Source organism: Thermothelomyces heterothallicus (assembly GCF_042370625.1).
Source record: "Thermothelomyces heterothallicus CBS 202.75 unplaced genomic scaffold P884_scaffold_22, whole genome shotgun sequence".
Classification (NCBI taxonomy): domain Eukaryota; kingdom Fungi; phylum Ascomycota; class Sordariomycetes; order Sordariales; family Chaetomiaceae; genus Thermothelomyces; species Thermothelomyces heterothallicus.
This window is the reverse complement of record NW_027192583.1, coordinates 327,354-354,470: the sequence shown is the minus strand read 5'-3', so window position 1 is coordinate 354,470 and position 27,117 is coordinate 327,354. Positions and strand designations below refer to the sequence as shown.

Here is a 27,117-nt window from a genome sequence, read left to right as displayed (position 1 = left end):
GAGTTGGCTGGTAAAATTAGACACGGATTTGGACGCGTACCTGTCCGGCTATATTGGCATATCCGGGGGTTTTGGCCCCACCTGTCGGGAGACAGGTGGTAGTCCTGAACTAATTAGTCAGCAACTAACCACCAGGTAGATAAGGAATGATAAGTTTGACGGACTTACATAAGCATGTTCCGTTCTTGCCTTGGTGCCTGACTGAGTGTCAGGCACTTCAGGCTGCTATCGGTTATCAGAATTTTTCGAAAACATCTTGCCCCACCAAAGGCGACTCCCCCACCTTCCAACGTTCTGATACCAAACCAAGGCGCAGCAGTTGGTTTTCGCCTCCGCCATCATTCTCCGTCAGGGACAAATACAGAGAGCATTGTGCCTCTCCCAGCGTCCGGCATCCTTGAGACAACTTTTTCCTTTTCATTCTGTTGTTCTCATCCACATATCGTAATTCAAAATGCCGCCGTCAGCGTCCAAGGAGAAGCGCCTCGCCAAGCGCGCTGCCGAGGGGAAGAAGACTATCACCTCGCGGTCCAAGGCCAACTCCAAGAATGCTAGTGCCGCAGGATCCGTGAACGGAGATGCTACTCCCCCCGTGCAGGTCGACGCCAACGGAAACCCGATCGAGTCCGATGAGCCCGCCACCTCGGCCGACAAGATGGACGAGGTCAATCGTCTGGCGGAGCAGATGGACAAGCATGGCCTGTCCGACCGCGTCACCACCGGCGTCCTGGCATCAACTCCAGCCAGCAAGGACGTCAAGGTCACCAGCGTAAGCTTGGTGTTCCACGGCCGTGTCCTGATCACAGATTCCACCCTCGAGCTCACGTTGGGTCGCCGATACGGCCTGTTGGGCGAGAACGGCTGCGGCAAGAGTACGCTCCTGAAGGCTATCGCTGCTCGCGAATACCCCATTCCCGAACACGTCGACATTTACCTCCTTAACGAGGGTGCTCCCCCAACCGATATGGGCGCTCTGGAGTGGGTCGTAAAGGAGGCCGAGCTCGAGATGGAGCGTCTCGACAAGTTAGCCGAGAAGTTGCTTGAGGAGGAGGGTCCCGAGTCCCCCGTCCTGATGGATCTTTACGATGTAAGATTAATTTACGACACTTCCCTCCGTGAATCGTCCCAAATATACTGACGGCATATGCAGCACATAGATTCTATGGATCCTTCGACCTTCGCCACCCGCGCTGCCCTGATCCTGACTGGTCTCGGTTTCAACAAAGAAACCATCAACAAGAAGACCAAGGACATGTCTGGTGGTTGGAGGATGCGTGTCGCCCTAGGCAAGGCACTCTTTGTCAAGCCGACTCTCCTGCTTCTCGACGACCCCACCGCCCATTTGGATCTTGAGGCCTGTGTGTGGTTAGAGGAGTACCTCAAGAAGTGGAACCGCACCCTTGTGTTGGTGTCTCACTCTCAGGACTTCCTCAATGGCGTCTGCACGAACATGATTGACATGAGGCAAAAGAAGCTTACCTACTACGGCGGCAACTACGACTCATACGTCAAAACCAGACATGAGCAGGAGACGAACCAGATGAAGGCCTATCACAAACAGCAAGAAGAAATTGCGCACATCAAGAAGTTCATCGCCAGCGCAGGTACATACGCGAACCTGGTCAGGCAGGCTAAATCTCGTCAAAAGATTCTTGACAAGATGGAGGCCGAAGGTTTCATTCAGCCCGTCGTTCCTGACAGGGTTTTTACTTTCCGCTTTGCGGATGTCGAGAAGCTGCCGCCTCCTGTGCTGTCGTTTGACTCGGTCACTTTCTCCTATTCGGGCGATCCCAAGGATGACTTGTACCGCAACATCGACCTTGGTTTCGACATGGACTCGCGTACAGCGCTGGTCGGCCCGAACGGCGTCGGCAAGTCTACGCTTTTGCGCCTGATGACGGGCAAGCTGTCTCCTACCTCGGGTACTGTGACTAGGCACACCCACTTGAAGCTCGGTCTGTACTCGCAACACTCGGCTGAGCAATTGGATCTCACCAAATCCGCTCTCGACTTTGTGCGAGAGAAGTACAAGGACAAGTCGCAGGATGTCCAGTACTGGAGACAGCAGCTCGGACGCTACGGCCTGACAGGAGATGCTCAGACATCTCTTATCGGCACCCTGTCTGCCGGTCAGAGGAGCCGTATTGTTTTCGCCCTGCTGGCCATCGAGGGGCCCAACATGTTGCTCCTGGACGAGCCCACCAACGGTCTGGATATTCCCACAATCGACAGCTTGGCGGATGCCATCAACGCCTTCAGCGGTGGTGTCATTGTTGTCAGTCACGACTTTAGGTAAGCTATCTTGTTTCCAAAGCACAACACTGGTATGTTTCGAACGGTGACGCTGACGCATTTTCCAGGTTATTGGACAAGATCGCCAAGCAGATCCTCGTGTGCGAGAATCGGACTATCAGGGAATGGGACGGCACCATTGCCGAGTACAAGAACTACCTGAGGAAGAGGATGATCTCCTCAGGCGCTGTTTGAACCGGCTAACGAGGGAGACCTGCGCTTACAAGAGGACGACAAAAAAGAAGAGGTAGAGACGACTTCGCCATTGGTGCGCGACACACTAGGTGCGGTGTAAGGCCGCCGGACGGTTAAAGGGGGGTCGCTCGGGGGTGCCCAAGATTGCATGGAGCGCTTCGAGCAGTGAAGTAGGGGTTGAATCAGTATACCGGCGGCCATCTGGGCATGCTTAATGCCTTTTGGACGAGATACACTCTGATCCTCGCCTCGTTTCACACACTTCCGCCATTCTTTAGATGTGTCTCGGTTCTCAATACACTGGGTGATGACGGAATCGGATGTTGGCCATTAGAATAAGACGTTCGCGTTTTTATATACATTCACACTTAAAGCGATGTAGATGTGGAGAATACGGGTCTAGAATTGTTGGTGCCGCAACGACCTAAGGCGTCATGTCCTTGATCATTTTCATCCCTTCCGTTCTTTATTGCCTCGTTCCGTTAGTAGTGGTTGGTTGGCTCAATTGTGTATTGGCTTGAATACTCGAGGAAGTAGCGGGTGAGTGGAGACTGTTGGACTCCCCGCTTCCCCAAGGTCCAGAGCCGAATGTGGGTCCCAAGCGCAACCCAGCCAAGCTGAAGGAATCCGTAATCTTGTACACAATGGATTTCCGTCGAGGTGCTCGGGGGAGAGGGGAGGTCAGGGTCGCGTGTATGTAATCTATACTGTAACCAAGTTTAAGATGTAGGTACTCAGTCCAACGGCTTAGAAACCGGTATTCCAGTAAGAACATGCATTCCCACAGATCCACGCCCCGAATTTTACAGTTGTCTGGGGTCGTTTGAGCTGCTCCGTGATATGTGTATGTACGGACTACATACATACATACGCAGTACGCGGCTATGGAGTATTTGTTGTGTGAAACCATAACATAGCGATCATCAGCCGCCAACGATCGTCCCGGATTTGGGCATCGGTAACTCGAGTTTCGGCTTCTGCCCGTTCTGGTTGGTTCGAGGCCCGGAATGACGGACGGAGCGAAACAGGGCTTTGATGGAAATGTAGGTGCACGCACCAATTTCTGGTCCCAGCGGGTAGTTAATTGGCATGAAAGATGGATCGTTCCTGACCTGCAGGGGAGGGGTGCTGTTAAGGCGTTACTGCTTTGCCTCTACTTGGATGTCCTCAGGAGCAGAACCACAGTCGAAGCATAGTCCAGACGAGAGAGAAACGTCCTCAGAGCTTCAAGGAAGCGCTCCCAGTATCCAGTATCCAGTATCCAGTGTTCAAGCATCATTGCACTTTATGTAGTCCTAGACGGCCGAGTCGTGGTGAAGAGAGGTGCAGCGGATGCACGTAGCCGGGTCGATGCACTAACAGAGGGCAGGGGTAAGCATAGCAGGGGCTGACGTTCTTGTGGAGTGGCACTTACTTTGCTCAATCGGTAGGCCGGGTGGATCGCCTGATGGACCACCTTCGCGAGAGGTGCGAGAAAGCGGGTGTCAAAGGGGCATTTGGGGGAGAAAGACTCTGCACGGCACACCAACGCAGCGAGGGATGTGGCCAAATCGAGGGAAGCGCTGGAGCCTGGCCCTTGGACTCCCAACCAACAAAACCATCCAGTCCGCACCCTCTTCCTCGCATCAGCATCACCACCACCACCACACCCTTTCATCTCAGCATCGCCGGCAGCGCCGCCCGTCAACACCTAGGGCCTGACCCCGAGTTCCTTCGACTGTCCATTTCGGTGATTCGCCTGTCCTGCTTGTTGCAGCTGCAACCGTGCCCAGGACAACGCCACCACGTACCATCAAGGGCGACACCGTGATTGCCCGCCACGTCGCGAATTCGGCCGATGCATCGGAGACGCCCTCGTTGACCTCGAAATCGAGCGCGACGGCCGCCAAAATCCGACGTGTCTTTGCAGCGTTACCCTTTTCCCATCCGACCCGCGCCGCTCGAGTCTGCTCGAGGCAAAGCTTGCATTAAACCCAACTGCGTCGCCGTCGATAGCATCGGGGGTGCTACTCGATTGAAGGTGTCAATTCCGTGCAGTGACTCCAGACGTGAACCGAACCGCACCACCCGAGCACTTTCGATGGGCTCGCATAAACTGTAAAAGCAACGAGTAACTTGCTGCGGAACAGCCCAGGGTGATCGGAGGCGATCGCCTTAACAATGGATCACTTTTCCACCGTACTGCAGCGACCGCCTCATTTTGATGAGGATGGCAGCAACGGAGCCGTCGGAAGCGCCGCGGATCGAGGTCCACGCGGGGGTTTGCGCGACATCCTGAACCCGGTGAGCTCAACAACACAGGCCCCGGGAACACCTGGGGCGTCTGCGCCGCCTCGACCGCAGCCGTCGTTCAGCTTGCGATCCCCTACCCAGCAGCCCGACTACCACCGTCCAAATGCCTACACCGCCTCGCCATCAACGATAGGAAACCAGCCGCCGGGATCCCGCTCAATTCTCAACAACCCTTTTGGATCCGCGCCCGCACCGTCACTGCCGCCACCGTTGCAAGCTCCACCAAGCGTCGGGTCGGCGACGGCACCATCAGGCCTGCAACATCCGCCCCGGTCGCCATTGAACGCGCCTCCAACGTATTATTCTCAAGACACCCGGGATCGTGACTCGATGCGCGAAAAATCCGGAACCGGGGGTTTCTACGATCCAACGACTGACCATAATCGAGAGCATAATCGTGAGCGTGAGCGCAGGGTTTCGGAAACCGGTTCCTGGCACACCAGTGCGCAAACCTCTCCGCCAAAGGTAAGCAAAGCCAATCTCAATTTTGGGAAACTTCCCAACGCCATTGCCAGGCACCACGCCTCTCCCACTTTCCTTTGTCTCCCAAGTCATTCCCTACCCCATCACCATCTCCCGCAGATTGTCAGAACCCCCTTTTCACCTTATTTCTGGCCAACCTCCAATTACTGGTGGTGCGCCAAATCATCACCCAATTATTTTCAACGCGCCACGGAACGTGACTTTCGCCCTTCCCATCGAACCGCTCCACCCGCCTGTTCTCTTCCTTTCGATCTTACTAACGCGAACTTCTTTCATTCGACGCAACGATAGCCTCGCGACTCCTACAATTACTCGCCACCTTCCACGGAGTACTACAACAACGGGGCGTACGGCTCCTCAACAACAGCACCTTATCGATCTCGAAGTCCCGTCGCGCCTTCTCGACAATCTCCAGCGGTGGGACCTGCCAGCCCATCAACCCGACCGCCCGTCATCACGTCCCCAAGTTTGAGGCATATCCAGATGCCGAGCGCAACGTCCAACGGAGCGGCCTCATCGGCGTTGTCGGCGCTGGCACGGACCGAGTCCCCAGCACCCTCGACTAAAACCCCTGCCGCAAGTGTAAGTTTTCCATCGGCCGTTCCGTTTGTCGATGCTCGCTGACAGTGCAAGAAGACGCCGAGTCGCGCAGCGGGCGTCATGTCCTTTTCCAACATCCTCTCGAGTTCCGAGCCATTCCCGAAACCTCGACCGACCTCGCCGATTCTCGTGGACGATACACCGGTGGTGACAGAGAGACCGGAGAAGGGGGAGAAAGAGAAGAAGCAGTCCCGCAAGAGCATCAAGACCTCGCGTAATTCGGACATTCGGAGCGCGGACTCGACCCCCAAGATGCCCCGGAGGCCGGCGCCGCCCAAGGCCGACCTGACCGCATCAGCACGGGTTGCGGTCAAGAGGTCGGCCAACGGCCTGCCCAAGCACAAGGTCTTCTCTGCCGAAAAGGAAAAGAAGATCCGAGAACTCATGGAGCAATTCGACGCCGACGACGTCGACGAGACAGACTTTGAAGACGAATTCCAAGCATGGAAAGAACGCGCCCAACGCCGCCGGCAGGAAATGAACCGTCGAGATGTCGCCCAGCGTCGAGCCCGGCGGAGCGACTACGCCCGCATTGAGGTCGAGAAGCTTCAAGCACTTGCCGACCTCGGCAAGGGACGCTACTACGAGCTCAACTACGACGAAGCGCTCCAGGAGGTGAGGGAACAGGAGCTGTTCGCCGAGAAAGAGCGGAAGAAAGACATGCAGCGCAAGAGGCGGCGTGAGAAGTCGATGGCGACAACCATGGATCAACGGGCCGCAGCACTGGCAAGAGCTTCCGCCGCACAGGACGAGGCCGAACGTCAAAAGTATATGCGTGAGGCGGAGCGTGCGAACAAGAAGGTTCAGCAGACCAAGTATATCCTTCAGAAAGGCCTCAAGGGTCCTGCGCGCAACCTTGGCCCAATCGAACCGAACCTCGAAGGTGGGACCATGGCGACTTTCTCCGCCGAGAACATGGAACCAGGCAAGACAAAAGGCAAAGGCCGAGCCGGAGGCAGGCTCAAGAAATCGAAGGAGCAGAAGCAAGCCGAAAAGGAATCTGCCGAAGCTGCCCAAGCCGCGCTGGATGCTGGTGAAGAACTTCCAAGCAAGGAAGAGACGGCCAAGATCCGCATCAAGTTCAGCAAGTCAAAGGGAACCAAGGACGACGCCGACAAGGAGAACAAGGACGTGAAGGAACCCAAGGACAAGGAGCGAGCTGCCGATGAACCAAAGGACTCGCTCGAGACCAAGTTCCAGTCCAAGGGGTTCAATCAAATATACGACCAGATTTGGCGCGACCTCGCAAGGAAAGATGTGAACAAGGTATTCAGGCTGGCTACTGATTCCTACTCAACCAAGGCGTCCAATCTCAAGAAGACTGCCATCCTGGCGTCCAAGGAAGCGAAGCGGTGGCAACTCAAGACCAATAAGGGCACCAAGGACCTGCAGGCGCGTGCTAAGCGTGTCATGCGTGACATGATGGGCTTCTGGAAGCGGAACGAGCGTGAAGAGCGTGACCTGCGCAAGGCTGCTGAGAAGCAGGAGCTTGAGAACGCTCGGAAGGAGGAAGCCGATCGCGAAGCTGCCCGCCAGAAGAGGAAACTCAACTTCCTCATTTCGCAGACCGAGCTGTACTCTCACTTCATCGGCAAGAAGATCAAGACGAGCGAGGTCGAGCGTAGCACCGATCATCCTGATGTGGCCACGGATGACAAGGACAGGATCCCAGAGCACGCCCTCGACATTGAGGAGCCCACCGGCCCTGTCGGCGCCAAAGTCACCAATTTCGATAGCCTGGATTTTGATGCCGAGGATGAGTCGACGCTCCGCGCCGCCGCCATGGCCAATGCACAGAACGCCATTGCCGAGGCCCAGAGAAAGGCACGCGACTTCAACAAGGACGAAGCCAAGCTCGACGAGGATGGAGAGATGAACTTCCAGAACCCCACTGGTATGGGCGACGTCGAGATTGAGCAACCCAAGCTGCTCAATTGCCAGCTCAAGGAGTACCAGCTCAAGGGTCTCAACTGGCTTGTCAATTTGTACGAGCAGGGCATCAACGGCATTCTTGCCGACGAGATGGGTCTTGGCAAGACGGTGCAGTCGATATCCGTCATGGCTTACCTGGCTGAGAGATACGACATCTGGGGCCCCTTCCTCGTCGTCGCCCCTGCATCAACCCTGCACAACTGGCAGCAAGAGATCACCAAGTTTGTGCCCGAGTTCAAGGTGCTTCCCTACTGGGGTACTGCGGCAGACCGTAAGGTGCTGCGCAAGTTCTGGGATCGCAAACATTCGACCTACAAAAAGGACGCCCCGTTCCATGTCATGATTACCTCTTACCAGCTGGTCGTCTCCGATGTCGCATACTTCCAGAAGATGAAGTGGCAATACATGATTTTGGACGAGGCACAGGCTATCAAGAGCTCACAGAGCTCGCGGTGGAAGTGCCTGTTGGGTTTCCACTGTCGAAACAGGTTGTTGCTGACGGGTACCCCCATCCAGAACAACATGCAGGAACTTTGGGCGCTCCTTCACTTTATCATGCCGTCGCTGTTTGACTCGCACGACGAGTTCAGCGAGTGGTTCTCCAAGGACATTGAGTCCCACGCCCAAAGCAACACCAAGCTGAATGAGGATCAGCTCAAACGTCTGCACATGATCTTGAAGCCGTTCATGCTCCGCCGCGTCAAGAAGCATGTCCAAAAAGAACTCGGTGACAAGATCGAGATCGACGTGTTCTGCGACCTCACGTACCGCCAGCGGGCCATGTACTCGAGTCTGCGGAATCAGATTAGCATCATGGACCTCATAGAGAAGGCGACCCTCGGCGACGATGACTCGGCCAGCCTCATGAACCTCGTCATGCAGTTCCGCAAGGTCTGCAACCACCCAGATCTCTTTGAGCGCGCTGATACCTCGTCGCCTTTCTCCTGTGGCTATTTTGCCGAGACAGCTTCGTTCGTTCGGGAGGGGACAAATGTCACTGTGGGTTACTCTACGCGCAGCTTGATCGAATACGAACTGCCTCGTCTTGTCTGGCGTGATGGCGGGCGATTGCACAAAGCGGGACCTGACAATACGACCGCCGGTTTCCGCAGCAAGTACCTGGACCATTTGATGAACATCTGGACGCCCGACAACGTTCGCGATAGCCTGGAGGGCACCGACAACTTTTCATGGCTGCGCTTTGCCGACACCAGCTTGCAAGAAGTTTCCCGTGCCGGCCATCAGGATATCTTCGCTCGCGCGGCAGATCTTGCCACAAAGAAGAACCGGTTGGCGGAGATGAAAATCGTGTACAGCGAGCCCGAGGACCAGAACTGGACTCCCGCACACGCACTATTCCAGATCTGCGAGCGTGAAGACCGCAAGCCACTGGCAGAGATTACCGAGCAAGGGGTGATGGGTGACCTCATGAACGTGGCGCGCTCTACATTCCGTAATCTCGGGCTCAGTCGCCTTGAACAGGCGGCACGAGTGCGCGCCACTGCCCCGCCCATCGACGTTTCGTGCGACAGCCGCGGCTCAGTTATTGAGCGTGAAAACGTCCTGTTCAACGCACCCATGCGCAAGGCGCTGTTCGGCCCGACACCCACCGAGGCCAAGGCTTTCGTTACTGAGAAGGTTCCTATGGAGTTGTATCCGGCCCCTGCTCTGTTGCCAGCCCCGGACAATGAGAAGCAGAGATTCACCAACATCACGGTGCCGTCCATGCGCCGGTTTGTCACCGATTCTGGCAAGCTAGCCAAATTGGACGAGCTCTTACGCCAGTTGAAGGAGGGCGGCCACCGTGTCCTTCTCTACTTCCAGATGACCCGAATGATCGATTTGATGGAGGAATACCTCACGTATCGCAATTACAAGTACTGCCGTCTTGACGGTTCTACGAAGCTTGAAGACAGACGCGATACCGTCGCCGACTTCCAGACCCGGCCGGAGATCTTCATCTTCCTGCTCTCCACTCGCGCGGGCGGACTCGGTATCAACCTTACCACCGCCGACACAGTCATCTTCTATGACTCGGACTGGAACCCGACGATCGACTCCCAGGCCATGGACCGCGCCCATCGTCTCGGCCAGACAAAGCAAGTCACTGTTTACCGGCTCATCACACGCGGCACCATCGAGGAGCGTATCCGGAAGCGCGCCATGCAGAAGGAGGAGGTTCAGCGCGTCGTCATCACGGGCGGTTCGTCGGCGGGTGGCGGCGGCGTCGACTTCTCGGGCCGTAGGTTGCCCGAGAACCGCAACCGCGACATCGCCATGTGGCTCGCAGACGACGAGCAGGCCGAGATGATCGAGCGGCGTGAGAAGGAGCTGCTCGAAAGTGGCGAGTATGACAAGATACAGAAGAAGCGCGGTGGCAAGCGCAAGCGTGGTGGCGACGGAGCGGCAGCACTCAGTCTGGATGATATGTACCACGAAGGTAAGTCACCTCTTTTGGTATTCTTCGATTCGCTCTCAGAAGGTCACGAGCTGACGTGGCACCTTGCGTTTTTAACAGGCGAGGGTCACTTCGACGATAATAAGGCCTCAGGCACGGTGACTCCTACAGGTGCGGATGACGGACGCGCCGGCAAGCGCAAGAAGATGGGCAGCAAGAAGGCCAAAACGACAAAACAGCGGCTGGCCATTGCCGACGGCGAGATCGACCTCTGACCCAAATGTGTTGGTGCGGATACGGTGAGAATGTGATGGTTAATGAAGGCATCACTCGGCAGCACACACCCCGCCTTCTTGATCCCAACAAGCAGTCGCAGCATTGCGGCGATGCGGGGCCTGGAAGAGAGTGATTGGGGATTTTGGTTGCGTGTAAGAATATAAGAGTATAGCGGGCCGGCGTTGACGTTATCGGGTTGTGTGGTTGTCTCCTTCCTTTCGGTTCTGCTCAAAGACAGGTTGGAAGACAAAACAAGAGTACAAAGGACCAAACAAAAGGCATTGCTTTTCTCTTTTCTTTTGTTCTTTTCTTTTCTTGGGTGGGAGAAGGAATGGATCGCCTGGACTTGGGGGGTTGGGGGGGGGGGGGGGGGGAATGTTTTGGGGGCTGACCTGACAGGAGAGAATGGGACGGGGGGCAGGAAGGGGGTACCTGAGCGAGATGGGTAACGGGCAGCACGGCAACTACGAGGGCTCTCTTTCATTGTTCCTGTTCAATTTCCTCTTAGCTTAGGTCAATGGTAGCAAGGACAGGTCTTGATTGTATATCTGAAGCCACGGTTTGTTCGCGGATCGTTCTCCGGTCACCCTTTGATACGATCAGTGACCAGGGGCTCGCCTCCGCCGGGTCCACTTCCTCGATGGAAGGTCAAAAGGAATTCGACCACGTATTTCTCTACTTTCTGCCCAGAATATCAACACGCATGATAAGTGATACGTGCACTAAGCAACATTCTGCAGCAAAGTCAAAACCTCGCCCTCCGGAAACCGACTGCCCAATCCCTTCCCTGCTCCGGGACGGAGACTCCTCTGGAATAAGTAGTGCCGCGGCTGAAGTCACGACAGCCTGCAAACAAATACGATGCACCGGCGTATGGGTTCTCGCAAATGCTTCCGCCTGAGCGACGTCACCGACTGCCAAGAACCCGCACGTCGGTCAAGAATGGGCGGAGAGGTGCGGGCATGGGGCGACGGATGGCTTTGCAAGTGGGCAGAGCAGCGCTGGCGGCGCTACGGCCGTGGTCACGATTCCGATGGATAAAAAGGCCCCGATTTTCCCTAGGGAGAGAGAGCCCGGCCCCTCGCAGGACGTCGACGGTGCGGGTACGGCCGGGGAAGTCTAGCGCATGGAGAGCGCGGGCACATGGGAAAAGGAGCTCTTGCGGCCGCTGGGCAAGGGTGCGAGCGCGGTCGGGGTGGCGGAGCCGGCCGGAGGGTTGGTGGCTTGTGGTAATGGTGCTAAGGATGGCGAATCTGAGGCGGTGTCAAGCTCCGTAGATGACGACTCGTGATCTGCTGCCGGGATCATCTCCCTCATCTTTCCCTTGAGGAGGGACGGTCGGACGCCCGCACCGCTGCCGCGGGCACCGTCGTGTGGCATGCTCCCGCGCGGCGCCTACGGCTCGAGAGCATCCACATCGGAGCCCGGATCGGGGTGTGCGGATTCCTTCTGCTGCGCTTCCGACTCGCCTCCTTGGTTCGTTGGCTGCCGTTCGACCCTGGCCCACGAGGTGGCGGATGAGAAAGACGAGGGGCCGGCTGGCGGGGCGAGACGGGGCCGGACGGGCTCGTTATCCTGTTGGTGGCTGCCGAGTCCTTCATTGAAGTTGGCGGCGGTGTTCCGGAGCACGGTGTAGATCCAGTGGCCAGAAATGAAGCTTGCCGCGCCAAAGCCCCAGGTAAACAGGGCAGCGCCCGACGTGAGGACTAAGGTGGGGATCAGGACGAGGAGGGCAATGCCAATGCAGAAAAGAGTCCCGAAGAGAAAAACAGTGGAAAAGGCGGAGAGGACAGAGAAGACAAAGGCCAAGAAGCAAAGGACAGGAAATGCGGAGAAGACAGCCTGGGCGAGGATGAAGCTCTGATGGAGGTCAGTGAACAGACCTGGTACAGTACATAGATAGTTGGGGTTGTTGGGATCGGGTGAAGGACATAATTACAAAACGCATGGGCCGCGCGGTTGCGAATTCCTTGGTTTTTGTATATGCGTCCTCACGAGAGGCTGGAGGCATGATGCGGTCGGCCTGGCGTTGAGCGAAGTCGAGCACGCTGGCTGCAACCGTACCGAGATTCATGATGGGCGTGTTGTGTGTTGTGGGCGCGTCTTCGGTCAGGCCTGAGGCGTTGAGCACAATTGGTTGATTAGATGATAGTTGACCAGAACCGGTCAATCTTTTGGGTGCTGTCCGAGAAGAAGAGCGCAGGATCTCCCCGTCGAGCCAGACTGCTACTCTGGGGAAAAAAAAAATTTGGTGAATTGTGGGCTTGGCTGTTGGAGGTGTTGTCGAAGAACCGGACGAGAATGCGCATGGTGGCTGCCAGCCAAGGCGACGCCCACTGACGACGATAAACTGAATGCCGGAAGGTGGGATCATCAGCTCAACAGCAGCAGGCGCACCCCTGCTGCCAGGGACTCCCAGATGGGACCAAGTTCTGCCGGATTTGGAAATTACAGGGGTTGTTCTGAACAAGCAAACTGGAGTTCGCCGCATACTCACTCCCAGGTCAACAACTCATCAAATTGCACAATTTGGCGGTTTCTGCTCTGGGCCTGTTGTGACGCTTCATTCCTGCATCTAGTCTTGAGCTGCGACATTTTTTTTACTTGCTGATTACGGCCGATAAGGCAATGACCGGAATCGCCTTACCGACATGATGTGGTAGGAAAGTCCGTTCAATGTGCCCTCCGTACCTGCGCTTGGAGCGACTGGTGAGACTGCGGTGGTGGTAAATTACCAATTAACTATCGTGGAGTAAAAAAAAAAACAAATTTATGGTTGTGGTCTACACCCCAACCTGCGTAATTGCCTGAAGACAGAGTTGCAAGTCCTTCTTTTACAATTGGAATCAGCAAGGTGACTACCAGTTAGCGCCAATTTCATGGTCAATTTCGGTAAACCGTAAAACAAAAGAGAAACCAGAAAGAGAAGTGAGAAAACAACTCTGCTTTCCATACGTATCCCATGTTACGTTATGAAAAGGGTGCGTGAGCCTCGCCATGCATGGTGCGCTGCGTTTGTTGCTGTGGTTCTTTTCACAGAAAGTGGGAGCCCAATATGTGCTTCATGATCTTAATTATGCTGCAAAATCCTGGCATGCCTTCGTGGCTTTGGGGTCGTAGGGCATGAAAGCTTCCCACATTCAAATGACAAACCACTGCTCCCGAATGACTGGGGCGTGTGTGCGATGCACAAAGTCCTGGTGGCTCATCTTGCCTCATCTGTGTTCTCCCGGCGGAAACACGGGTTACACTTGCTGGTATTTTGCTTCAAAAAAGAATATAGAAGCATATATACCTGGCCTCTCTGCAATCGAGTTCGCTCCCTCGACGCCAGTGACCCCAGCTCTCCTCACACGGCAGCTTTTCGGAACCTGACGGGCCCGACACAAGCAATCCACTCTGGCAGGTCTCGGCCGGAAGACGTCAACATGTGCAACAAATACCGTCTGGTCCACGAATGTGGCCACTGGAGTCCCAAAACGAGAAGTGTGTGTTCCCAGGCCCAAGCTCAGCACAATCAGAGACGGCGGCCTCGCGACGACGAGTGCCTTAATATTTGCTGGCTAGCAGATGAGCACCAGCAACTGAAGTGCCGGGATTGCCATAGGAAATGGAGGAAAGCGCAGGCCGCCGATTTTGAGAGCCGCAGAAAGCGGGCGTTGCGCTTGGCGCAGAAGTATCCCAGCATCAAGCAAGCCATCCACGACAGATACGTCGAGGAGAAGAGCTACTTTGTGCACAACCTCCCCCAATGGGAGGCAGAAACGGAGAGCATGTCGGGGCCGAGCGTCTACAACCGGTATCCCGCCGAGATTAAGAGGGCCTTCTCCGGATTCGTTGACCTTTTTCGCCGGATGAAAGAGGAGTTGGAGAACAAGAAAGCTGCGGAAAGCAACCAGACCGGCTACCAAAGTGACGGCAGCACCTGCCCGGGATCGTATCCCGAGTCCAGCAACTCCGGTTCCACCTGCCCGGGCTCCTACAGCGCCGGGGGAAGCAGCAAAGGTTCCGACGGGGAACACAGCAGGTCGGGCCGCGGCGCAGGACGCACGCCATCGGGAAGCCAATCCAGAAGAAGGTCTGCGACCCAATCGGGCCCGGCACTCGAACAAGCAGAAGAAGAGGTTGGAGAGAGCAGCAGTGCCCGGGCCCAGCGCAGCAGCCACCGTCAGGAGAGTGGCCCTTACCATAGGAGAGGAGGCTGGACTGAGGACGACTTCTCCACCTGGTTTCAGCGGGCGCGGCCGTGAATCGTAATGTGGTGGTTCCAGGAACAAGGTTTGGTATGATGATGGCGGGCCCATTCAGCGACAATGCCGACGGGACCGTGATCCCAACGGTACGAACATTTGCTCATTCAAACCCGGTGACACTCAGGGTCACAGACAGAGCGCCCAGGAACTCGCTCGCTCGAATTGGTTCTGCTCTTGGCATTCTACAATTGCTCGAGATCATGAAGGGTTTGGAGGTTTTATCGAACCGAAGCTCGAGCCGAGTTACTCTCAGCTGCTGCGGATTTATAATAGACATAACAATAATAAAGGAGGGGAAGCTGGTCTACCTTCATTGAGCGCTTTGCTAATATACATAGCATTGAATTCTCAAATAAACGCAAACAGTCACCGATGACCCCTTTTTGACGCAGTAGGTGTTCTCGTACGGAAGGAGTCTCGAAGGTGTGTTGTCGTTGGCCTAGTTACGATTCTTAATTGCCTATTGAAAGTAATGGGCTGAACCGAGGCGACAAGACGGACTTACCCTCGCGTATGAACAGCGTACTGTCACAGTGGAAAGGACACCGGCCGACTAGCTGAAACCAGACACGTACACAATCGGATTGGACTTGAACAGATCGGGAGGACAAAGGACGGAAGAGAAGACGTCCCATACCTAGGTTTCTCAAAAAGTACCGTACTACCTTGTCGCTTTCAAGCCCATCGTGACCATGTTTGTCACCACATGGGCATTGCCCATATCACAACTCGATAAAACCCTTGATAGGATTAGCTCCCTTTAAAAGTTACTGACCCCTCCAAGCTTGGTTTTCCGGGCGGACTATCAGTGTGATTCGACGGGTCTTACGATGAAGAACTCACTCATTGTGGATGGTCAATGTAATTAGCAGTTCCATAGACCATATCTTTCATTAATTCCCAACCTTATTCAACCCCAAGTTCCAACTTACCTGCGGCTACCGCTCTATATTTCCCTTTGACCCGCGGCCTGATCGACGGTTCCTTGTTCGTGTTCATATGGATATTGTAGTATATCTATGGTTCAAGAATGCCAACCTTTCAGCGCAGCTGCAATCTCGTGATTAAGACAATGGGGGCATCACTGGCTAGAGTGACCCGAAACAAAGCAAAATTGGAATTTTTTTCTTTTTGGCAGACTGACCCATACCTGGCCACCTGGATCACCTGGTTTTTTTCTTAAGTGCAGATGGGAAGGATGCTTCTCATACCGGAGCAGACCTGAAGCATATAATGGCCAGGAGCAATGCCTCTCCTCCTCCCGAGCGTTCGACAGCAATCACCCTATAACACTCACTGCCCAACATTCCATTCAGCTCCCTTTCTGGCTTGCCTTCAAGTTCACCAGCTCAGCCCTGAAGCTCTCGAAATAGACCGGGCCGCTCTCACCAACCCCATCACTACCGCCAAAAAAAAAAAAAAAAAAAAAAAAAAGCACCCTGCTAAACCACGAAGGATCCCCCCTTGCATTGCCAAAATGTGCCAATCATACTTGAACTTACACAAATGCTATCACACCACCGAGGAGGTCATTCCGTGCAAGAAGGCCCAAAAGAGCAAGAAGAGCAGCTCGGGCTCACCCTGCACGGTCGTTCAGGATCCGAGTCTCTGCAAGCCCAACAAGGACATATGCAAGGACTGCGAGAAATCCAAGAAGGAGTGCCACAGGGAGTGGGACAAGAGGTGGGAGAAGATCCTCAAGATTGCCAAGGAGATCAAGGAAGTCCACGCGGAAATGGCGGCGCTCAAAAAGACATACGAGAAGGCGCTCGGGATCTTCCTGGACACGTGGTTCAATGACGCCGACGTGGGTAGAGATACCTACTGGGACCTATACCGCCAGCAGATGGATGAGTATTATGGGAGGGGGAAGAAGAAGCTCTCCGACTGGTACAACGTGTACGACCCGAACGCCTACGCAGCCATCGAGGGCGGTAGCTCCCGCGGCGGCAGCAGCAGCAAGCACAAGAAATGAGAGGTCCTTATGGTCGTACATCACGTTGCTTGGGTGGGTAGCTGGGATCACCGGCGAGATATGGGTCTGCTCGGGGAGCGTCTCAGGGGAGAAGAAGAAGGGAAGACCGTGCCGAGACAAATTTTTAACTCCTCTGGTAGGATTGGGTATGGGACTTCGGGGTATTAATTAGCAGAGGGGCTGCTGGCAGCTCAAAGAAGAGTCGATCGCTTGACCTAATTATTAATATTGGCGTATTAATTCATCAGGCTCTCGACTTCTCTTCACCACCCCCGACACTATTTACTACGTGATTCTTGTATTATTGTTTTCTTCCAAGAAATAATGTTTTCTTGATTTCCCTAGCGTCATCGTTTTTGTGTCCCCGGGAGATGGGGCGATATTAAATAATTAATTAACCTGCGATCGATCTGATCCCCATTCGCTCTTCTTCCTCTTCAGAGGGTTACCTCCCTTCCCGACTTCGCACTCTCCCTGATGGCCTCGATGATGCGCAGGACCTGAGCGGCCTGGGCGGGGGGCACGGGCACGTCTTCCTCCCTGCCGCTCTCGACCGCCTTGGCGAACAGCTCGTAGAACTTGAGGTAGGTCTCCGGCTCGACGGTCGGGCAGGGCCGGTCCAGCACGGAGCCGTCCTCCTGCAGGAGGCTCAGGCGGCCGTGCCGGGACTCGTCCTCCCTGCCGAAGTCGGCGTCGGTCGCCTTGCCGCCGCCCCGGAGCTGGTCCTCCTGGGGGTCCAGCCCGGTCTTGCGGTAGCTCCCCTTGCTGCCGCGGACCCAGAAGCGCAGCTGGTCCGACTCGACGCTGACCACGCCCATCCGCACGTACACGACCAGGCCGGTGTCGTCGTAGGTCAGGACGGCCGTGACGCTGTCGGGCTCGTCCGCCTCGCCGCCGACGCCCCGGACCAGCCTGCCCTCGCGCTGGCGCACGAAGCGGGCGTAGACGGCGGTGGGCATGCCGAACAGGACAAAGACCTGGTCGAGCAGGTGGGTGCCCAGGTCGTACAGGACGCCGCCGGCGTCGCGGATGCTCGTGCCGGCCTTCCAGCCGCCCGAGGGCGCGGCGATGCGCAGGCGGTCGAAGTGCGTCTCGAACTCGACGACGCGGCCGAGGGTGCCCTGGTCGAGCAGGCGGCGGACGGTGAGGAAGTCCGAGTCCCAGCGGCGGTTCTGGTAGACGCACAGGACCCGGCCGCGGGCGCGGGCCAGCGCCGCCAGCTCGGCGGCCTCGGCGGCCGTCGGCACGAACGGCTTCTCGACCAGCACGTGCTTGCCCGCCTCGAGCGCCGCCCGCGCCAGGCGGTAGTGCGTGTCGGGCGGGGTGCACAGCACCACCACGTCCACGCCCGCCTCCTCCGCCAGCAGCTCCTCCGCCGTCCGCACGTGCAGGATTCCCGGGTGGTCTGCCGGCGCCGAGTTGCCCTCGGTCGGCGACCGCTGCACGATGGCGTGCAGCCGAAGCGACGGCGTCAGAGCGATGAAGGGGATGTGGAACACCTTGGCCGAGAGGCTGGTGGTCGATGTTAGCCCGTACCTAGTTAACAAAATGGTTCGCGAGGGGAGTAATCAGATACAACGCATATTATAATCGGAATTCATCTGGGTGTGTGTTTATATAAGATGCCTAATATTTTGAAGAAACGAACGAGGGGAAGAAGACTTACCCGTAGCCCACGATGCCGACATTGAATTGCTTCTGGGGACTCATCTTTTTTTTTTTTTCCTTTCCCTTTCCCCCCTTGTCTCCAATCTTGTTGAACTTGTTTTCCTTATTGAGGTCTCGGGCCTCCTAGGTAATTCGATCAGCGGACTTGGTGTGGTGAATGACGGCCCCCCCGCTGGACGTTGAGAATGATGCAACAGCGATGGGTACCGCAGTATACACCAGACGGGCGAAGGCTGGCTTTTATTTGAGTTATTCTGTGCCTAATTAGCTCACGTCCGTATATTCTCATCGGCCCGTTTAGTAATGAAGTGATGAAGCCTAGACCGAGTGAGTCAGGCTCCTCCGCGGGGCTCTGCGGGGTAAATCTCGCATCACGGTGGGCCACTCACTTTAGTTAATTAGACAAGAGAACAGAGATAATCCATACTGACAAATTCCTTGCTTACTGATGGGTCTTGAGTCCTCGAGGTCGACGGGAAATGGACATGAACAAGGATTTTGTCTCTTTTTTCCTTTCCTTTCGTTCTTTCATTCATTCATTCATTTTTTTTTTTGCCTACAGGTAGTGGTTTCTTCTACAGTATCGGGAGCCGGCAATCTCCTTGTGACTCTCTGATTAAAGATCCTCCCAGGCGCTGCTGCTTTGCAAAACACCAGCTATAATTGTGGGGCGACCGATAGGGTTAGGGTACTATGATAATGCAATAGGGTTATGTATACGGATCCGTATATACAGATATATGTTTACATCCTGTCGAGCACTGGCCCCTGACAACTCAAAATGTTGGGTAGTGTTCGAACAAAGGAATCGGAACCAGTGGAAAACACAGATTGTATCTTCATTTCAAAAGATTCCATTAATATCCATTCATCTGGCCAAAGAGAACAATATTGTAAAAATGATTTGGAACAGTGATACAATCCCCCATAACACTGCGGGGCGCCTATAAGGTCCCCGTCGACGTCGGCTGCTGCGTGCTCTTCAGAAACGCGTTACTTCTTACGCGGGTCACTTAGGGTAATATACTTGCTCTCATGCTCAGAGTGAGCTACTTAACCATAGATAAGGAACTTCCTTCATCTATCCGTGGGTGAATCTCAGCAAGCTAGTAATATTGCCAAATCAATACGTTGTGTTCAAGGAACGGAGAGACGCAAACTCTCTCGCATGACTGACATGCTGGAATCTTAAGCCGCGCTTAATTAATCGTAACCAGCAGTTCCTACCAAGTCATTCAATATCGTGTAGCTCGGCACCGGTGCCAGGAAGCATACTACCGTTCAGCCCCTGATGCTTTCGATTGTTACTCTATTACCACGACAACTTCCATGAAGCCCACTACTGAGGCACATTCACTCAGGCCAAAGATCTTGGGGAATATGAATTTCAATTTGTCAAGCTTCTGAATTGCTGCTCATAATGGTTCACACGGCACACAGAGGCACTAGAATACGTAACCTGATAGCCTACCTATGTTGTTGTTTCCAAACCGTAACACCTTCAGAGACTCCTTCTTTCCCGCCGGCTCCTCAGTCATAGGCTCCAATTTGTCCGCCGCATTACTCTGTGATGCATTCGTTCAGGTACATGCTCTTATTGCAGGCCACCGTCCAGGAAGACCAACCCTCCCTGTGTTATCGAGACAGACACTCGAGGCATGTCCTCCCCTTCACAGTCACTCCAGGTATTGAGCGCTCTCTCTCTTCAATGCCGCTCCTTCCGGCATGCTCTAGACAACGACATCATCATGGGAACGAATCTTCATGACCGAGGCGCGTTATTCGCCGCCTCTTGTTTGCGGGTCTCTTTGTCGTCAGGGCGGCCACTTACCTCACACCACATCCCGCTTTCTGTTTTGATTCATTACCCTTTGCCCCGGCGCAAGTTAAAATATCTCTCTCGCTCTAGCCTTCTTCTCTGATTCCACTATTTCCTCCCCACACTCGCCTTCTGAATTTTCCCTTCTTCCTCCTTTCTCGGTATTCTCCTACCGTGGCAACCAGCCTCAGCCCTTGTCAAGGAACTTCTCTTTCTTCAACCAGGCATTATATCTCCAGCACGAACACTGCTGAGGACGAGTTGACTAACAGGTTCAAGCATTTCTTGGAGAAAGCAAAATAAGCAACTCTTATTTCCACCTTTCGGGGCAGCCACAGCGCTGAGCCAGGTTGAGGTAATCGAGTAGTAATTATCCTTTCCACAGCTCCCCTTCCACTTCTGGTTATGCTCGAGACGACGGGACTGATGAACCGATACCTAATGATCAACAGATAATCTGTCAGCCCTGTAACCCTCAGATCCGAGGCTTGAACGAATTTCAGGTAGGCTGATGAAGCCCAAACTCTCCTGCGTCTTTTTCGACTGTTCCGCTGATTCCACATCCAACGCAGCCACCGTCAGACGAACATCGGCGCGGTTCGAGCTCGGGAGACCAGTTTGGAAGCACCATCTGTTTCTCCTGTCGTATCGCACCGAACAAACAAGTAATACAGCAAGAAAACTTCGACCTATAGCTCTGGATACTTGCCCCAGGTACGTTACCTCGCCATCTGTCCGTCCGTCTTCTTATTCCGTGGTGTTGGTCAATGATGATAGACTATGAGCGAGATATTGAACCATGTCTAATGATTCGAAGATATAATATTCGTCATTCTGAGGCCTTGTTGATTCGCCTAATTACCTCCGCTCCGACATGGTGGTACAACCCAGCTGCTAACTCAGACCAAGTCAGGGCTGGACTTAATTAATACTGCTAGGCTCACCAGCCATCAGCGTCCTCCTCCGTGAAGATGGTACGTATGGCACAGGTCACAATCGGTCCCTTGTTAATTCAGACTCCTACCGTAAGTCTTTTTTTTCCTCCCTCGCGCTGCTACCTCACCATGTATTTCCCAGGTTCCGGCACCGCGCCAGCATAATGACCTAAACAGCAGTTCTTCATCTGAAGAGTATTCGGTGATGACAAAGTTTCCTTTCCATATTGGTCTGAGCTGGCCGTATTCTGGCGGCTATCGTCCAAGATAATTCTCCTCGACCGTCTGCTAACTCAACTTCTCCTTTATAGAGGGTTCGATCAGGAATGCCCAGGAGCGAAACATAGGCATCTTCGGGGTTACATCACCTTTACACTTTGAACGACTCTTTGGCATCAAACGAGCCCTCGGTGTCAGGGAAGTACTCCATTCTTCGTTCGCCTCTCGTTGTTAAGATAATCTTAGCTCTTCTTCAGGAATACGCCCACCTATGAAGACCCAACTGTCGATCTGAGCCCCCTAACTTTCCTGCGATTCAGCAGTCCTAGATTCTCAGGGTCTTGACTTCGGCTTACCTGCACCTAGGGCACAGTTCTCGCCCCTATATTTTTCCAAATCGTCTAGAGCAGCGCCATGATATCGAGAGGCAAGTCTAAACCTTCCCCCCACTAGGCAGAAGTCACTCAGCAATGACGATAGAAGTTCCTGTCCTTCTTCTACTGAGAGATCTCAATGATATGATAGCAACACTTCTCAATTTCTAAGCCGTCAACCTGGTTGCTCCTTATCTAGAATTTGCGTCTTCGACAGTTGGCTAACCTTTTTTTCTGGCACAGATCCAAACAAGAATGAGCAATTACTTTGCCCACTCAAACAGGACATCAAGCAGCGCTCCCAAGCTCTCCCTCAAAGGATTCAGAAGCAGTTAACATCGAAACTTGCTGGGTGATTTCTATACCTCGGTAAATGGTCGAGCACCCAAAGAAAGACAAAGTGCATGGCTGTCCCAAACCTCAGCCACTAGGCGACAACATAAATCCGATGCCCAGCTGAATACCGGATGGTGGGAATCTGTCTGTTTCCGTGTCACTGATACAACAAGCCGCACACGTATGTAATTATCTGTTCTTTTAATTACTGTTACTGACGTGAACCCAGGTTGAGGCTTGCGCCAGGGCATTGCTTCTAGCGAAAAGAGACACCCTCGAGAAAGGGGCGCAGACATGTCGAGGCAAGTTCACAAAATCCAACACATCAATCGCGGCAATGATGACCAATAATACCTTGGGCTTCCGCTGAAAAAAGTTATAAGTTGACAACTTTTATATGTACGAGCCGTTGTCCCCTCGTTTGTCTGGTGGCTCGCGTGATTATCGCAAATAAGAAACTGACAATGTTTACCATATCAAAACTGGAAAGCAGGTAATACAAGAGACTAGTCTCTTTTCGCAGACGAAGCACTGTCGCGGTAAGAAGATAACAAAACGGCTACATCTCGGCGGCTTTCAAGACTCCTTGGATGATATATCGATTGTAAACAGGCAAGTGACCTCCCAATTCCAAAACATCCTCCCATGGCCGCCATGATGATAGAGCGAGCGATGCTCAGATACTCATTCCAACGGAACGGTAATTAGTCTGTATGCATGACGAAACAAACTCTTTTTTTTTCTACCTGACAAAGGCTACTTTGATCGTGTGGCTTCATCCCTTGATCCGATCCGTCTTATCAGCGCTGACCATAATATGACCTGCGACCAGGAACACCGTTTTGCAGCCTTCTAATTACGCCAAAACAGAAAACAAGAGAGGTTTCCGGGCCCGTGCTATGCACTCCCCGCCTCGCGCTCCACCTATCAAAAGCTTGATATTCACTCTCGAGGCCCTGATGGACTGACTAGAGTGGACGCATTGGGGGGGGCGCCGAAGCCGCAACACAAAACGCAAACCCGGTTTCGAGTGTTGGATGCCACGACGAGGCACACGATTCGAAGGTATTCCGTTGGCTGCCGTTTGGCCTTTCATCGGGTGTTACTGCGTTGTCCACAGCCTAGCAAGCACATACCTCAAACTTCTGCGCGGTCAACTATCTGCAGGAAAAGCTTCCCTGCAGAACCGGGAGCATCTTGCGGTGTGTTGCTTGTGAATGCCGGTGGGCATTTCAGGGTTTTTTTTTTTTTTTTTGTTCCTGAAACGTGGAGTGTGGTACGACCCTTGCTGCATTGCTGCAGATCAGAGGTAATTAAGAGATCGCCAAGAAGGGTGGATGCATTACAGTCTGGGCGCCAAGAGGCCCTCCCCAGACACAATCCCCGTAGTTTCGGAAAAGTAGTGTTTCGAAGTTCATCAACGGTAGTGCTACGGAGTACAGATTCGGCATTGTGCTAGTGTGGCTACGGGGTGTAAATAATTACTGATACAGTGACATCACCTGGTGGGACGATAGCCTTTTCGAGGTGATTCGACACGTTGGGGGGTGGGGGGTTGCGTTGGGGGTTAGCATGAGCACATGGGGGACCGAGATGGCCGAGATGCTCATCAGCATTTCCTCTGGAGGCCAATGGATGGCCATACTGTATAATCGCTACTGTGAATGCAGACCGCAAACTACTCCGTAAGGTACCGCGCAATCGCAGCGAGATGAGCAACCTGGCAGCCAATTGATCAGGGAAGGCAGGAGCTGCTTGTTGATGCGGACAAGATCAGGTGGAGCAGCCCATTGGGGCTGTGCAGGTGTGAGCGGCAAGATCAACGCCGAGCCAACCCTGACTTCCTGGGCTTTCTGGGCAAAGTCTTGTTTCAAGACCAAGCACTTTCCAAGACAACCAAGCATCTCCACGCAACGCCCGCCGCCGATCCCGACTGGGTAGGGTCATGATGGACATGACGTGTGTGCGCCAACTCCGTGCATACATACATCGACCTCTACGGAGTACACTACAAAACCACGTTGTTTGTATTGCAAAACACACTGCTGTGAGTTACAATTCGTATAACTATACAAATATAATTTCCGTATGAAGCTACCCGAATTTCGCTCGGTGTGGGGAAACCTGCCATCGCTCATCAAATAAGCGCAATTGCAGAGGATATGCCGCCGGCCGAGCGGTGAGGGGACACCAACATTTTGGACGGGCGCTCAGCTGAGTCGGTTCTCGAGCGGCGAGGGACACTGATACCTAAGGCAACAGAAATGCAAGCTCCTTTTGTTTTTACGAGGCACACACGCAATACGAAGTCCGTTATTCACGTCCAGAACCAGTCTACTTTTGTGCAACACACCAAGTACACGAGGGTTCTCTCATTCCCCTCTCGTTGTCGTCGTTCAAGCTCGCACGGTCCCCCCTGAGCAGAAACGAGATGAAAGGCTGAAAGGTCGCTCGCTAAAGGAGTACTCCACGATGCGACGATGTTCGCCGCGCATTTGCAGCGTGGCGACTGGATCTGCAGGTATCTCGGTATCGTGTGCGTCAGCTTCCCCTGTCTGACTGGCCAGTAACGTTTCCAGACGCAGGGAACCAGGCAACAAGGCCCTTGCAGATAGCTATCGTTCCAACAACCAGTTTGGCCTGGTTCCATTTCAGAAATGCCCGTTCGGCGCCGGTGGAGTCGCCTTGCCGCGCTCCTTTTTAGCTCTCCGTCCCCTGAATCCGGGCCAAGCGCTTCTCTGTCTCTCCTCCCTCCTCCGAGACACTCATCCGACCCATTCCTGGTCCGCTTTTGTAATTGTTTCTTTTTGGCGGGAGGGAGCCGCAGCCTTGCCTTTCTCTACACAAACTTTTGCCTTTCCTGACACTCGTTGACAGACAGACACAATTGACCTTTGATTTTTTTTCCTTCGCTCATCTTTCGATCCCACACACGAGTCGCCCGTTTTCCACCGTTGCACTGCCATCAAAAACCGGAATCGCTATCCATATTCAAACAGCAAAACAATCGCAAGGAAAACAAGAACCCAGGTCGTCGTCGGGAACATGCGTGCCTCGACCGCGTCCATCATTTCGGCCTCGCTCCTCCTGGGGCAGGCCTCGGCCGCTCTTCCACCCATTGTCATGAAGGTCAGTCGATTAATCGTGGTGCCGTACCCTAGTCGATCTGTGGGTGGTTTTCCGTGGCCAATGGCGCTGACCTTTTCTTTTCTTCCTCCAGGGATCCAAGTTCTTCTACGAGAACGGCACCCAGTTCTTCATTAAGGGCATCGCTTACCAGCAGGACACCACCGCTGGCGGCGACTCTAGCAGCACCCAAGCCGTCGACTATAAGGACCCTCTCGCCGACGAGGCGGCCTGCAAGCGTGACGTGCCCCTGCTCAAGGCGCTGCACACCAACACCATCCGGACGTACCGCATCGACCCGAAGGCCGACCATGACGCGTGCATGAAGCTCCTGGACGAGGCTGGCATCTACGTCATCAGCGACCTGAGCGTGCCGGGCGAGTCCATCAACCGCAACGACCCGCTCTGGGACACGGAGCTGTACAAGCGCTACACCGACGTGGTCGACAGCCTCAGCAAGTACAGCAACGTCATCGGCTTCTTCGCCGGCAACGAGGTGACCAACGAGCCCAACAACACGCAGGCGTCGGCCTACGTCAAGGCGGCCGTCCGCGACGTCAAGGCGTACATCAAGGAGAACGTGGACCGCTGGATGGGCGTCGGCTACGCCGCCAACGACGACTCGAACATCCGCGCCGACATTGCGCACTACTTCAACTGCGGCGACCAGGATCAGGCCATCGACTTCTGGGGCTACAACATCTACGAGTGGTGCGGCCACAAGACGCTCGAGACGTCGGGCTACCAGACCCAGATCGACTTCTTCAAGAACTACTCGGTCCCCGTCTTCTTCGCCGAGTACGGCTGCAACCTGCCCAACGGCGCCGACGGCCGCATCTGGGAGGAGACGACGGCCCTGTACGGCAAGGAGATGACGCCCGTCTTCTCGGGCGGCATCGTCTACATGTACTTCGAGGAGGAGAACGACTACGGCCTCGTCAAGCTCCAGGGCGACACGGCCAAGCCCATGAAGAACTACGAGGCCCTCGAGTCCGTCATCGCCAAGGTCAACCCGACGGGCACCTCGATGGACGCCTACGAGCCGACCAACTCGCCCGCCGCCTGCCCGGAGGTGTCCAAGAACTGGCAGGTCAAGGGCGGCAGCCTGCCGCCGAAGCCCGACGCGAGCCTGTGCGACTGCATGTACGCCTCGCTGTCGTGCGTGCCCGCCGACGACACCAGCACCAAGGACTACGGCGACATCTTCGGCTACATCTGCGGCAAGTTCCCGGACCTGTGCGCCGGCATCAGCGGCAACGCCACCGAGGGCACCTACGGCGCCTACTCCATGTGCAGCGCCAAGCAGAAGCTCGGCTACGTCCTCGACCAGTACTACAAGGAGCAGGGCAGCGCCAGCGACGCCTGCGGCTTCGACGGCAAGGCCACCCTGCAGGACGCCAAGGAGGACGACACGTGCAGCAAGGCCCTCGCCAGCGCCAGCGCCGCTAACGACGCCGCCACCTCCACCGGCGGCGCCGACAGCGAGTCCAGCAGCAACGCCGCCTTCGCCGCAGGGCCCATGCGGTCCGGCTTCGTTCTCGGCGAGCTGGCCGTCGGCCTCTACGTCCTCGTCGCCATGGCCGTTGGCGCGTCCATGGTCCTCCTGTAAATAAGGAGGCCAGAGATGGATTCAAATTTTTTCTGATATATAAAGCGACCTGGGGTTGTTTATTGTGTCTGTGTGCGTGTGAGTCGGGGGCCCGCTTGCTCAGTCCAGATTTGCGGTGAATAAAATGTACCTTCGTGGCCGACCTCCATTTGGGTTTTCTTGCCTACTGTAATCGAGTAATGCCAATCCTTATTGTTCCATACTTGCTGCATTGTTGACAGCGTTGGGTGACAATTGACCTCTGTAAATAAAGATGATTGCTGACAGCAGCAGCACCACCATCACATATACCCCTAGGCTGTATGATCCGAGACGACTGTGACAGTAGTTACGGA

General features: G+C 54.7%; 8 protein-coding genes across 8 annotated transcripts; 6 read left to right on the top strand and 2 right to left on the bottom strand.

The window, feature by feature from the left end:
- Nucleotides 1–454: 454 nt before the first annotated feature.
- P884DRAFT_206715 (P-loop containing nucleoside triphosphate hydrolase protein) lies at nt 455–2,487 on the top strand (the record flags this gene model as incomplete). Its single annotated transcript, XM_069438739.1, has 3 exons — nt 455–1,087; nt 1,151–2,292; nt 2,361–2,487. The coding sequence occupies 3 exons, from the start codon at nt 455–457 to the stop codon at nt 2,485–2,487; spliced, it is 1,902 nt and encodes a 633-aa protein (XP_069295383.1).
- Nucleotides 2,488–3,131: 644 nt separating this feature from the next.
- P884DRAFT_279581 (uncharacterized protein) lies at nt 3,132–4,181 on the top strand (the record flags this gene model as incomplete). The annotated part of the gene is made up of 7 exons (XM_069443326.1): nt 3,132–3,180; nt 3,275–3,331; nt 3,456–3,476; nt 3,508–3,530; nt 3,659–3,701; nt 3,739–3,858; nt 4,021–4,181. The coding sequence occupies 7 exons, from the start codon at nt 3,132–3,134 to the stop codon at nt 4,179–4,181; spliced, it is 474 nt and encodes a 157-aa protein (XP_069295382.1).
- A 466-nt stretch (nt 4,182–4,647) lies between these two features.
- On the top strand, nt 4,648–10,467 carry P884DRAFT_206726 (INO80-like protein; the record flags this gene model as incomplete). The annotated part of the gene is made up of 4 exons (XM_069438740.1): nt 4,648–5,244; nt 5,554–5,844; nt 5,896–10,234; nt 10,313–10,467. 4 exons carry the CDS (start codon nt 4,648–4,650, stop codon nt 10,465–10,467), a joined length of 5,382 nt encoding a protein of 1,793 aa, XP_069295381.1.
- A 1,396-nt stretch (nt 10,468–11,863) lies between these two features.
- On the bottom strand, nt 11,864–12,416 carry P884DRAFT_279579 (uncharacterized protein; the record flags this gene model as incomplete). The annotated part of the gene is made up of 2 exons (XM_069443325.1): nt 11,864–12,328; nt 12,408–12,416. 2 exons carry the CDS (start codon nt 12,414–12,416, stop codon nt 11,864–11,866), a joined length of 474 nt encoding a protein of 157 aa, XP_069295380.1.
- A 1,480-nt stretch (nt 12,417–13,896) lies between these two features.
- P884DRAFT_206746 (uncharacterized protein) lies at nt 13,897–15,038 on the top strand (the record flags this gene model as incomplete). The annotated part of the gene is made up of 2 exons (XM_069438742.1): nt 13,897–14,635; nt 14,740–15,038. 2 exons carry the CDS (start codon nt 13,897–13,899, stop codon nt 15,036–15,038), a joined length of 1,038 nt encoding a protein of 345 aa, XP_069295379.1.
- A 1,160-nt stretch (nt 15,039–16,198) lies between these two features.
- P884DRAFT_279577 (uncharacterized protein) lies at nt 16,199–16,696 on the top strand (the record flags this gene model as incomplete). The annotated part of the gene is made up of 1 exon (XM_069443324.1): nt 16,199–16,696. The coding sequence occupies one exon, from the start codon at nt 16,199–16,201 to the stop codon at nt 16,694–16,696; it is 498 nt and encodes a 165-aa protein (XP_069295378.1).
- A 437-nt stretch (nt 16,697–17,133) lies between these two features.
- P884DRAFT_206926 (uncharacterized protein) lies at nt 17,134–18,406 on the bottom strand (the record flags this gene model as incomplete). The annotated part of the gene is made up of 2 exons (XM_069438753.1): nt 17,134–18,208; nt 18,363–18,406. The coding sequence occupies 2 exons, from the start codon at nt 18,404–18,406 to the stop codon at nt 17,134–17,136; spliced, it is 1,119 nt and encodes a 372-aa protein (XP_069295377.1).
- Nucleotides 18,407–24,730: 6,324 nt separating this feature from the next.
- On the top strand, nt 24,731–27,096 carry P884DRAFT_262760 (glycoside hydrolase family 72 protein). Its single transcript, XM_069441691.1, has 2 exons — nt 24,731–25,176; nt 25,268–27,096. The coding sequence occupies exons 1-2, from the start codon at nt 25,093–25,095 to the stop codon at nt 26,780–26,782; spliced, it is 1,599 nt and encodes a 532-aa protein (XP_069295376.1). The 5' UTR covers nt 24,731–25,092; the 3' UTR covers nt 26,783–27,096.
- Nucleotides 27,097–27,117: the final 21 nt, after the last annotated feature.